The 13,365-nt window shown below is 37.7% G+C and overlaps 1 protein-coding gene across 1 annotated transcript in view; it reads left to right on the plus strand.

Annotated features, from left to right (window-relative positions):
- Window positions 1-11,111, plus strand: part of SUCLA2 (succinate-CoA ligase ADP-forming subunit beta) — a 42,292-nt gene extending 31,181 nt beyond the window's left edge. Inside the window, exons 7-11 of the mRNA XM_002919114.4 lie at window positions 1,168-1,329; window positions 1,425-1,567; window positions 7,252-7,372; window positions 7,830-7,918; window positions 10,324-11,111. Of these exons, the coding sequence (XP_002919160.2) occupies window positions 1,168-1,329; window positions 1,425-1,567; window positions 7,252-7,372; window positions 7,830-7,918; window positions 10,324-10,398 (590 nt within the window). The 3' untranslated portion in view covers window positions 10,399-11,111. The remainder of the gene's footprint in view (window positions 1-1,167; window positions 1,330-1,424; window positions 1,568-7,251; window positions 7,373-7,829; window positions 7,919-10,323) is intronic.
- Window positions 11,112-13,365: the final 2,254 nt, after the last annotated feature.

The raw sequence follows: 13,365 nt of genomic DNA on the forward strand, positions 1-13,365 counted from the left end.
TTGGTTCTTCTTGACTGCATTTTCTCTTTATTGGGGGTCATATTTTCCTGTGTTTCCTTCATGGATTAGTTGTATACTGGATATTTTGGGAGATATGGTGTAAAGACAGAATTCTTTTATCTTCCTCTGAAAGAGTGTTGATTTTTGTCGTTATTAGTTGTTAGCTGGACTTCAAACTTTGTCTCTTGTGTTGGGTAGCCTTCTAGGCTTAAACTGCTCAGTTCTTTCAGCCTTTTATCAGGGACAACAAGGAGAATGTTGTGAGGAGTGAGGAAGGGATAAAACACTGAAAGATGAAATTGGGAGAGGTAACCTTCATATTAGCCATTTTGGTAGAGTGCTGGAGGTAAATAAAACCTGATTAGAGTGGATTTAAGGGAGGACGGTGGGAGAAAAAATTTGTACAGTGAGTTTAGGCAAAGTGGTCAGCAGATGTAAATATTTTAGGTTTTGTGGCCCACATATGTTTTTAGTTCCTGCTGCTTTTCTTCTTACTCTTAGTCTTCTCCTCCTTCCTTCACAACCCATTCAAAATATGTAAAAATGTGAAACCTGTTCTTAGCTTACAGGCATTACAAAATAGGCATAGGCTGAATCTGGCCCCTGGGCTATACTGGTTTTTTGCTGACCCTTGGTTTAAATAGACAACTCTTTCAAGGATTTTTGCTGTATATGAAGAGAAGAGTAAGGAGGAAGAGGTGGCAAAATATTTTTTTTTTCTTTTTATGCTGGGAGAAATAACAGCATTTTTGCAAATCATTGGGATTTAGCCAATAGCAAAAGAGGGGCAGTTTATAATGCAGGAAGGATAGAATTGCTGGAACAATGTCCTTAAGTAGCTAAGAGGCAGTGGGATCCAGGGGGGTTAGCTAGGTGCTTGGCTGGTTAGTTTTTGGTAATTTTAAAACATTTTAAGTGTTTTTGAAGTGGCCCCCCCTTTTTATCTTTATTATTTGCCTAGGATGGATGTAGAACTAGTAATTGATGGAGCAGTTTTAATTCCCAAATATTCTTTTTTAATAAACAGTTTGAATACATTGTAATCATAAACTGAAATACTTTCAATAAGTAACAAAACCATTTCCTCCTAAACTAAGAACATTTGATTATTGGTTGGTTTATTGTGTTTGTCTTGAAATTAAGATCACTTTTTTTTTTTCTTCAAAGTGCTGTGCATGGACGCAAAGATCAATTTTGATTCTAATTCAGCTTATCGCCAGAAGAAAATCTTTGACTTACAGGACTGGACCCAGGAAGATGAAAGGGAGAGAGGTGCAGCAAAGGCAAATCTTAACTACATTGGCCTCGATGGAAATATAGGCTGTCTAGGTACCATTTGTTGTTATGTTAAAGTTGGATTGGCTGAACTTAACTTATTTTCTTTATGTTTGTTGTTTATATGAGTCATTTTCCCTCTTTGACAGTAAATGGTGCTGGTTTGGCTATGGCCACAATGGATATAATAAAACTTCATGGAGGGACTCCAGCGAACTTTCTTGATGTTGGTGGTGGTGCCACAGTCCATCAAGTAACAGAAGCATTTAAGCTTATCACTTCAGATAAAAAGGTAAGGGCAGGGCTTATGTTTTAGAATTTGAATGACGAGAAGTAACTTGATTAATTAGTAGATGTGGTCATTACAGTAGTAGAGCGTTAAATTTCAGAAGACCTAACTAGTTTGGAAAAAGTTGCTGAAATCAATGCAATAAAAGTTAACTAGGAAAAAAAAGTGGTTTCCCACTGTAATTTAGAAAACAAGATGAAGATATATTAGATGGTATTGGGTGATACTGTAAATGGTAGTGATCTGGTATGGGAGCCATTCCTGTGGAAAACTGCTGGAGGTATTAGTTGACCACAAAAGTCAAGAGATCTGGAAAATCTATAAAGCTACAAAGAAGAAAATTAAACTTACCTTTAATTCTATCCAGAGATATATATATATATATATTTTTTAAAGATTTTATTTATTTATTTGACAGAGATGGAGACAGTCAGTGAGAGAGGGAACACAAGCAGGGGGAGTGGGAGAGGAAGAAGCAGGCTCCCAGCAGAGGAGCCTGACGTGGGGCTCGATCCCGTAACGCCGGGATCACGCCCTGAGCCGAAGGCAGACGCTTAACCGCTGTGCCACCCAGGCGCCCCTATCCAGAGATATTTTTTTTACTATGACTTGATCATTTTTTTTTGACTTGTTAATGCTTGTATATTTCACACGCGCACACTCACACACACACTCCCTTTATCTCTTTCTGTTTGCATATATATCTTTATAGAAACAACTTTATTAAGATATAATTCACATGCCATCTAGTTCACCCATTCATAAATATGTATCTTTTAAAACACATAGTTTGAGTTTTTTGGCTAGCGTATCTTGAACCACTTTTTGCATTCACTAATGTGTTCTTCTAAAACACTCATTTTAAAGTTTTCATAAATCTTTCACATATAGATAGGCCGTAAATTAGAACTATGATTTTATAAGTGATTATCAGAATACAAGGGATGTGAAGCATCATGATCCAAAAGATATACATATTACCAGTCATTTTTAAAAGAAGTATATATACTGTGTGGCCACTGTGGGTTTTGTAAGACTTATGGAAAAATAAGATTGTGGCTTCAGTGGAACTAGTTGTACTAAATTCAGAACTGAGAATTCCTCATTGGTAAAGATCATCTCTTACTCACTGTTGCCTCTTCCTGTGGCTGGCATAGTCCTCAGTGCGTACAGAAGTCATTAATAAGCACTCATTATTGATGCTGCTGACAGTGTACCTTTTTACTTGTGGTGTTAGACGCTAGAGTTGTTTTTTAAAAATCTATTTTACCACTCTTTGAGCCTCTAGAATTATTTGCCATATTTAGTTTTACAGAAAGCATTGAACTGAAATTAGAAATAAAAGTGCTTTATTTTCCTTGTTTATTAACTATTCAAAAAATAAACAAATCTTATTGGAACTATATTTCTGTAGCTTCTTTTGGCATAAACTCTAAAAGCAGAGTATTATGTAATTATTTAACTGTTGAATACTTCCTGAGGTGAACTAGAATTCTAATTATTTTTCTAAGTATGGCTTTAGGCTTTTTTTTTTCTTCCAGAAATTTTAATTGTTTTATTTGGCAAAGAGAAACCTAAGAATTTTTTAAAAAACATTTCCAGAGGGAATATCCTTTTAAACATAAGATAAATTTGTGTGATTTGGGAGGACAAATTTCAAATGTATATTTTTTGATATGTGTGCCAATTTTACAATTAGTACAAAAAAGATAAAGTTAGTTGAAGTATTTTAAAAATGTAAAAACCAATCCAGGCAACATAACTATACAATCTTGCTGTAAAAATACTTATATCAAATTCTGCCCAAAGTAAGTATGCAATATAGTAAATTTTAGTTCTCAAGTCATTCTTCACTACTGGCTGGCTTTGCCATATTCTGTTTTCTCCATTCCATTTTCCTCTTTTAAGATGTTGATACAATTCAGCTCTGTTATTAACAGAGTTCAAATGTCTAGCAAACTCCTGATGTTTTCTGGAATTGGCAGTATTGATTCTGTTACTCCACGGGGATAATAAGGACACTGGCCCTTTTGATTTTTCTGCTGGTGGAGTTTCATCCATCTCAATAAGGGGCTTTTTGTTTGGAGGTTCTGGGGAATCAGGTGAATCTTTTATAATCTCAGTTTCAGCCAACTCTTCTTTTCCATGTTCTAAGATGCCTTTTAATCTCTCTGAATCTTGCCAAGATTTCTCCTGTTCATAAAGGAGAAAAGCATATGAAGAATTCCAGTGTTGTGGACTGACAGGAAGAGCATTGGAGTTGGAAACAGGCCAGGAATCCAGGAAGACAATGTGGATAGCACTGAAGTAGTTGTATACTTATTATGTCTCTTTGTGTTGAACACTGTACTTGGATTTGGGAATACATGGTAACTTAGGTCAAGGCATTTATAGTCTGACTGGGGTGATAAACCGAATGTAGTGCTGTGGAGGAACAGAAGTCAGAGCTGGTAACTAGTAGGAAAATCGGAGGCCTTCCCTGAATGAATGATTCCTTGAGCTGTCTTGAGAAATTGAATGAGTTAGGCAAGAGGAAGAAAATATACAAAGATATAGAGAGACCACTATGTTTATGGAATGGTAAGATGCTTATGTGTAAGAATACAGCATTATTGGAATGAATGATTAATATTGGCAAATTGAGACCACATTGTAAAGATCTCTGTATCTGTAGTTAGGGAATTTGGATTTTAACTCCCTTACCCTAGGCCATACACAGGGTTGTATACAAATATGTCCCGTACCCTTTTGTTTGTTTATTATTTACATTTTTTTTTTTAAAAGAAGGTAACTCTGCTAGTAGAGGATGAAATGGAGGGGAGGGAGGCGCTGGCAGAAGGGATAATTTGGTTGTTATACCTGCTTGTGCAAAAATGTGAAGAGGTCCCTGACAAAGGTAGTGTCGGTAAGAATGAAGCAAAGAAACCTAATTTAGAGGCATTTCTGAGGTAGAAGCATTAAATTCATATTTTCCCTTTTTTGTTGGGAGGCCATGGAGAAGGGTTGGTTAGGTTAACATTAGGACTTTTGTTTGGGAAGAATCATGGGGTAACGATACCTTTGGTGTAGTCAGGCAAAGTAGAGAAATAGGTATTTCTGACTGAATGTGTTAAGCGTGGATTGTGGTGACTGTATCTAGCAGGTGATTATAAGGATACTATATGGTTGGATGCAGACATTAAGAGAGTCCTCGGTACTTTGAGAAAAGTTGAAGTGTTACAGGAGTTGGTAAGATGACCCATGTGAGTGAGATGTGGAAACGAAGAATGGGAACCCCCCACCACTCCCAGAGCTGAAGGATTGAATAGAGAAGGAAGACCCAGTAAAAGAGAGAGAACAAACGTACAGTTGCAGATCAGGGGAGAGCGATGACAGCAAGGCCCAGGTGGAGAGTTTTGAGAAGTAAGGGATAGGCAGCAGTGTCCATCTGTAGGAGTGATCAAGTAACGTAAGGACTGAATTAGTGATTGGGAACCCTAACAAGCACAATAGGGGAGAAGGGGGCAGAGACCAGGTTGTAATGGGTTGAATTGTGATTGGGAATTGAGGGAGTAGAGACTTCCAGGAGAGATTACCCTTTTAGGGTCTTGTTTTATCTTTTTTTTCTTTTCTTTTTTTTTTTCTTCTCTCTTCTTTCTTTTCTCTCTTTTCTCTTCTCTTTTTTCTTCTTTCTTTTGATTTTATTTATTTATTTGAGAGAGAGAGGGAGAGCATGAACCGAGGGAGAGGGAGAAGCAGACCCCCTGCCGAGTGTGGAGCCCGCCCTGCAGGGCTTCCATTCCAGGACCCTGAGATCATGACCTGAGTGGAAGTCAGAGGCTTTACTGACTGAACCACCTAGGCGCCCCCAGGGTGCAGAAGGACATAGTGTTAGCAGGTGAATGGAGGTGGGGTTGAGGAGAGCTGTTTAGTGTGTGTTTGCTTGCTTGTTTGTTTAGAAGACCAAGAATATGAGCTGTTTCTAGCTGGAGAGAGAGGAGATTTGAGGAAGAAGAAGAAAGTGAGTTTAGCTAACTGAGTGAAGACCTGGAGGAGATAAAACACATTAATGAGGTGGTGAGATTAGCTTTAGAGAGGAGGTTAACTCGGAAGATAACATCTAAAAATTGGAGAGCTTGAAGTGGGACAGGAGGCTTGAAGAAAGTGAGAAGTACGAGGCAGACCACTAAAGAAAGGATTATTAATGAAGAGTCATTATTTTACTGCCATTTAGGTTATGCTAATGTTTCAGGGTTGTTGTGGTAACTTTATAGGTTTTCCTTGAAGTTGGCATGAGTAAACCGATTGGCTGGAATCATCCAAGATGTGCATTATTTTTAGGGATGGCAGAGGCAGACTGGTCTTGAGAGGAATGGGCATGGGGGAATTAAGTATGCAGTGACAGTGTCATTGAATTGCTGAGCCACAGGTTCCAGGCTCTGTAGTGAAGAAAGCCAGATTTGCTGAGAGCATAGAGTCTAGGAGATTAGAACACGGTTGAGAGACTAGAAGCTTTTAAGAGAAAAAGACTGGATTTGATGGAGTTGGAGGTGAGAGGCAAAAGGAGAGGAGGTTGAGCAGAGAGTGGGATTTATATGCTTGATATTCCTGGAAACATGCATTTGGTCAAGTCAAGGATTTAGCCCTGGTGATCATTAGTTGATAAAACTGAAGGTAAAAGTGTCATGGTAGAGATCCAGTAACTTTAAGGCTAGAGTGTTTGATGATGCCTGTGGTACGTATTGAAGCTATCCAGAATGAGGTGGGAGGGTGGAAGAGAAGAGGGTACATGCCAAGGTCACTGTGATTTCTAGTCTATTTCTTCATTTCTTAAGGGTCTAGAAATAATATTGGTAAAGATAAGGAATGCATAGTATAGGTCAGTGTGTTTCAACCTTTTTAATGTCCTATCATTCACCAAGAATGATATTTCAATGGGGTATAGAAGGTAGATGGAGAAGGTTGCTTGTAGTCAGAGGCCACTGGCCCAGAGATGCTAGCTGTCCCAGAACCTTCCTAGCTGCCATCTGGGTAGAAGGGAACAATATCTTGGTATGTCTGTAACCCATTTGTATTTTACTAGTTGGAAGCTCTGGTGTAGGTGAATGAACTAAGACTCTTTTTAAAAAATAGAAAAGATTTTTTTGGGGGGGAAATGATAGAACAGTGATTCAGACTATCATTGATGATGTAAGAATGCTGATCCAAACAGGCTTTGAGGTTTGAATGTGAAGTGTAGGTAGATGTAGGTATTTAGGAGAAACTGAGTGATTTTGAGGTTCTGCTTTGTGTGAGAATTTGGTTGAGTTGATGGGGATAAATGAAGAAGGAATGATAGGTAGTGACATTAAATTGGAGATCTGCATGTGGTGTTATCTTATGTCATGATCTGGGGCAGTCATGTTGGTGAATGGCTATGTTTAGTAGAAAACAAGTAAATGGAATCAGGAATCTTGTTCATATGGGCTGGGAGAGAAGAGACTATGAGCTAGGTGTTGAAATCACCCAAGTTGAGAGTAAGTTTGGTGGGTGGTGGACTGCATAAACTTCAGTGATGAGAGCTGCAGAGAATGTGATGGTCTGGCCGGAAAATATCACCATGACATTAATTTGTATCGTAAGGCACAGACACTAGTATTTTCTTGAGAAGGAAGGACACAGACTCCTTGCTTTTAAATTTTAATCTACAAAAACCGTTTTATTCACAGGTACTGGCTATTCTGGTCAACATTTTTGGAGGAATCATGCGGTGTGATGTTATTGCACAGGGTATAGTTATGGCAGTAAAGGATTTGGAAATTAAAATCCCTATTGTGGTACGGTTACAAGGTGAGTGTAAAAGATATCTTGCTGTTGTTCCATGAACTCTGATTGTTTAAAAGTTCATAATTCCAAGGAGTTCAGTTCATTTAAAATACAGTTTCCAAATAGCTTTATCTTTTAAATGAAAATGTTATATAATAGGAAATTTTTCAAATGTGGGTTTAAAAAATATTTCTCAGATTGGGGCAAAATTGTTTATAGTTTTGCTTGGTATAATTTAATATGTTGTTTATTTGTTGTGCTTTGTCTTAAATTCTGACTTGCCTGAGTTACCATTGACATGGTAGGGCAAGATATTTCATGAAGCAACTCCAGACTTTTACAGTATTTTCTTTGGTTTTAGAGACATTTATGTTAAATGATGGCAGTACTCCTATGTTGAAATTTCATATTGTCACCAGCATTTTAAATGATTTTGTGCATATATTTAAAATATCTTTATATTTGCATAAATCATTTCCAGGTACAAGAGTTGATGATGCTAAGGCACTGATAACAGACAGCGGACTTAAAATTCTTGCTTGTGATGACTTGGATGAAGCTGCTAAAATGGTAAGCAGGCTGCATTAATCTAAGAACAGATTTGTAAAGTGTGTAAGATGGGTGATATGGGGGGTTCGGTGCTCCTAATATTTAGCAGAAACGCTCGTTATTGGCAATATTAGCTGATTCATTTTAGAATCTAAGTTAGTTTTATTTATTTATTTATTTTAAAGATTTTATTTATTTGAGAGAGAGAGCACGAGTGGGGGGCAGCAGAGGGACAAGCACACTCCCCGCTGAGCGGGGAGCCCTATGTGGGACTCTCAGTCTCAGGACCCTGAGATCAGGACTTGAGCTGAAGTCAGACACTTAACCTACTTAACCACCCAGGAGCCCCTCATTTATTTATTTTTAAAGGAATTTTTGCTTTATATAAATACTACATGGTTCCAGAGTCAAAACTAAAGCAAGGTATATTCAGAGAATTTAGCTTTTATACTTATTCCTGTTTCTTCCTTCCCCACACATAACCAGTTTTTTAAAGAAGTTTTTAGTTCATCCTTCCTTTTTTTAAAGTAATAAGCAGATATTATATGTGTGTGCATTTGTATGTATATGTGTATACACACACACACACACACATACACACACATCCCCACACATAACCAGTTTTTTAAAGAAGTTTTTAGTTCATCCTTCCTTTTTTTAAAGTAATAAGCAGATATTGTATGTGTGTGCATTTGTATGTATATGTGTATACACACACACACACACACACATATCCACTTTCTCACATTGTGTGATGATAGCATAAATTTTACCTCATTTCTTTTACTTAATCTGTCTTGGAGCACACTCCACAGCAGACAGAGGTGTTTTTAAATGAGAGCTTTTGATTCTTTCCAAACGTTGTTTATAGTCATTTCATGGAATACTCTGGGGCTGTATGGTTTAATCAGCAGTGGGCTTTTGAGATTTGCTGAGTTAATGTGATATCATTTCATAAAGATAATAAAGGTCTTATGTCCTTCTTTGGGACATACTTTGGGAAAGTACTTATTAGTAAATAAAAATCAGCTGCACTTTAGTGACAGATTTATGCTCAATCCTGAGTTTATTATTTTTACTTTTATTTTTTAAAAGATTTTATTTTTTTTATTTGATAGAGAGCAGCAGGGGAAGCAGCAGAGGGTGAGGGAGCCCAATGCGGGATCATGACCTGAGCCAAAGGCAGATGCTCAACCCACTGAGCCACCCAGGCCGCCCTCAGTCCTGAGTTTAAGTTAAGATTTTGAGCAAGGGAATGGTAGAGCGAAAGTGTTTCAGAAAGCTTTGGGGACATGGAAAAAAAGTAGAAGAATCAATCAAATCTTGATCAAATAGACCATGAAAGATAAAAGTGAACAGTTGATTTAAATTGTGACTACAGTGTTCTTCTACTGACTATGAGATTATGGAAGTTATGACAGTATTAATAGTAATGTGATGGGGTCGCCTGGGTGGCTCAGTTGTTAAGCATCTGCCTTCGGCCCATGGAGTGATCCCAGGGTCCTGGGATCGAGCCCTGCATCGGGCTCCCTCCTCTTCTGGGAGCCTGCTTCTTCCTCTCCCACTTCCCCTGCTTGTGTTCCCTCTCTCGCTGGCTGTCTCTCTCTCTCTCAAAATAAATAAATAAAATCTTAAGAAAAAAAACCAGTAATGTGATGATGATGATAGTAGCAACTGCTGCCACTTAATTATTTATTGTGCATGCAGTGATAAGCTTTTTTCTTCAGGTACATTATCTCATTATATTTGATTAAATAATTTCTGTTTTTATAGCTGTAGAAACAGAGGCTAAATAAATTAACTTATTCATCAAGATCACATTTCGTAAACATCAGAGTGGGATTTGAACCCAGGGGGCCTATCGAAACCTTTTCTTAACTACTCTCCTGGGCAGGAGAGAAGCTGAATTTGTGTTTGGTTTAGACATGTTTAATTTTAATCTTGCGTATGGTACCAGCTGGCTATCCTCAGACAGATTATAGACATGTTATTGGAATTCAGCTTGACAAAAAGTGAAATACTAACTCCTAGACCCAAGCTCCTATCCTGATATTGCAAGTTAGGATTGTCTACATGTTATTTAAGCAGACTTTTGATTAGATGTACTTTGCATTCTCTGGTGTCCAACTAACACAATCACTGTTTCTGCCTTTAAAATAGATAAAATTTAGGCAATAAAAAAGAGGTATGTGTATATATGAAATCAGAATGTACTGAACTGAGGCATGAGTTGTGAAGAGTCTCAGATTTGACTATCCTTCAAGAGTGGCAAACTTGTAAGAGTGTGAAGTGATTTCTAACAATGTCAGAATAGCCCAGATGTTTTAAGTGAGAAAGATTGTGCATTAATTTCACATTTCCTGGTAGTTCTGATTTTATGGTTTCGTGGACATAAGAGACAAAGATGCTTTGTTTTTTCCTTTCAGGTTGTAAAGCTCTCTGAAATAGTGACCTTAGCCAAGCAAGCCCAGGTGGATGTGAAATTTCAGTTGCCAATCTGATCTGAGAACCCAGTGGATGGCTGAAGGTGTTAAATGTGCTATAATCGTTAAAAATACTGTTTCTGTATTATTATTGTCCCTTTTGTCTTTAGTGTGTGGAGATTGTAATTGCCAGCTAGGCACAAAAACTTTTAAAAGCATTTGGTCTGCATTTAATTCTCCTGTTCGGAGTGGGCTGTTTGTATAAAGAATGTGTAATGCAGTGATCAGTTACTTCTGTTGCAGCTTTCTTTCTCACTTCTATAGAATGTCACTCTCAATATGTCAGTTTATTGTTAGATTCAACACTCTTCATTGATAAGAGTCCTATGAATAAAATAAATATGAAGATAAAGCTTTATTCTTTAGTGTTAGAAATATATTATATCTAATAACTAGCCTCATTAGTAGAGCACTGTATTAAAACAATGTTTTATAAAAGAAGTGTTTATCTTCAACACCAAATACCTATATAAATATATCAATTACTATTTATAAACAGAGCTTTCAAACACTCCCCAGAATATTCTTTTAAGTATGTCAGCGAAGTAACTTGTTATTTGAACATTGTTTTAATCATTATAAAACACTGATTACTGTAAGTCTTCATGATCCTGTGGTATTGATAAGAACTGGTAGGTTTGTATCAAATAAAGGTATATTCACTAAGGACTTGGCAGACAAAATTAACAATGTCAATCTAAGTTAATAAAAATCTCCCAATGTGACTCGGATTAATTTTTTTTTCTTTTTTCTTTTCTAAGTAAACACAGTAGACGGCGATGTGTTCCTCAGTGCACTAAATATCTTCAGGGAACTGATCTGTAGATCATGTGCTGGGGCCTGACATTACGTATTATGGAGCTACTTACAGATATTTCCCTTGAATTCTGATGTTTATGTGTGTACCTCCTGGTACCTTCTTTAAAAAAACGTGTTTTCCTTTGTGTCCCTCGGTGTGTATATGTATGTGTGTATTAATCTTTTGTTCACTACTCAGAACAGTTGAAATTGAACTATTAACAGTGTTAATACCATGGAAGGAAATACCAGCCAAGTGGTAGGCTGTGTAACTGTACTGGTGAATATGAGAACTTTTACCTATTTTGATGTTCTTAACGTATGATCTGATACATATACTATGACAGGTCACATAGCATAGTGATTATGAGCACAGAATTTGAAAGCAGTGTGTCTGGTTTTAGTCTTGGCTCCACTGCTTACTGTCTGTATAGGTTTGGATAAGTTTTTAAATTTCAGTGTATCTGTTTCTTAGCTCCTTTCTCATCTTGACTAGAATTATTTGGTGGGGAGAGGCAGATAGAGATAAAGGACAGCAGGTGATGGAGGGAGAGGGGGAAAGAGGAAGAGACATTCTATAGAGAGAATATATAAAATATATATTTAAACCAACTATACATATATCATTATCTAACTATCAGCCTGCTCTTCCTGTTCATATATTAACATACTAAATTAGAGCCATTAAACCATTGAAAATTATGATAAAGTTATAATTAAAAGTCTCCAAGCCTTTGGCTTTTAATTAAAAAAAAAAATTCCAAAAATTGCCAGCCAATGACGAACTCAGAAAAGATTGGCATTTTGTATTAGTTGGGGTCTAGTCAGGAATTTAAAACAATGCTTGGTATTTTGGGGAGGATATAATACAGGCTATTGGTAATACTAGTGTTTCAGTTACCTATTCTTGCATAATAGATTACCCTACAACTAGGTGATTTTCAAACAACATTTATTACCTCATAGTTTCTGTGGGTCAGAAATTTGGAAGGAGTTTAGGTAAGTGGTGGGTTTGGTGCCACAGTCATTTGAAGGCTTTTACTAGGGCTGGAGGACCTACTTCCAAGATGGCTCTCTCACATGGCTGTTGGCCAAGGCCTTAATTTCTCCCATGTAGGCCTGTCAGCAGGGTTGCTTGAATATCCTTGTGACATGGCAGCTGGCTTCCCCCAGAGCCAGTGATCCAAGAGAACAAGGGAGAAGCAACATTGCCTTTGGTGTTCTCATTTCATTGTCACTTCTGACACGCTGTTTGTTAGACATGAGTCACTGAGTCCAGGCCGCAGGAGATGGGAACTCAGCTCCATTCTTGAAGGGAGAAGTACCAGAGCTTGTTGACATATTTTAAAACCATCACAACTCATGTTTGGAAGCTGAAAGAGCAAACTGGATGCTGAGTTAACTCAGAAATTAGTAACTGATAAGACTGAGGTAGTAGGGAGAATCTGGGAGCTGGGAAGACTTCTGATGCTTGCAGCCCTGAGAAGGAGAGTGCCTTGGCTTCAGTGGTGGGTCCAGGAAAACTACAAGAACATTTACCAGGGAGGGAAGAAAAGAATGTTTCAAGGTTAGAGTGATCAATGGTGTCAAATGCATTGAAGAAGTCAAGAAACATAAGGACCAAAAAGTATTTAGTGAAATTGAAATAGGACATAACTTGATACGAGTGATGGTGGTGTAGCCATGGGCAGGAAGTGGGAGTTCTGTGGAGAATGGAGAGTGGAAACAACCCGGTAGCTGCTTAGACACCCTCCCACTGCATCCATTCACCCTTGAATATTCTTTTTACAGGCTTGATACTTCTGTCCCTGCAGCCTGCTTGCTGTGGGGAGGTGGGGAGGGGGGAAGGCCTACTTTACCATTTGAATTCTCTCCCTTACAATTGAGTAAATCCATCTGAACAACTCCACTTTCTGCATAGAAAAATAACCAATTTTGACTATGATAACAGCTTGCAGAACCCAGGACACCAAGCCTGATAGATATTCATACTTTGTACCAGATGGGATTTTAGAAAACCACACGTTAAGGGGGAAAACATGTAAAAACAAAAACAGAAAGAGAGGGAGGGAAGAAGGAAAAAGGAAGAAGGAATGAAGGCAGGCAGGCATATTGTGCAACCCCAGCAACCTCCACAGGACACTGAAGCCTTTAATATTTTTTAAATATTTTGGTGAGTTGTTTCTA

Source organism: Ailuropoda melanoleuca, chromosome 7 (assembly GCF_002007445.2).
Source record: "Ailuropoda melanoleuca isolate Jingjing chromosome 7, ASM200744v2, whole genome shotgun sequence".
NCBI classification, from domain to species: domain Eukaryota; kingdom Metazoa; phylum Chordata; class Mammalia; order Carnivora; family Ursidae; genus Ailuropoda; species Ailuropoda melanoleuca.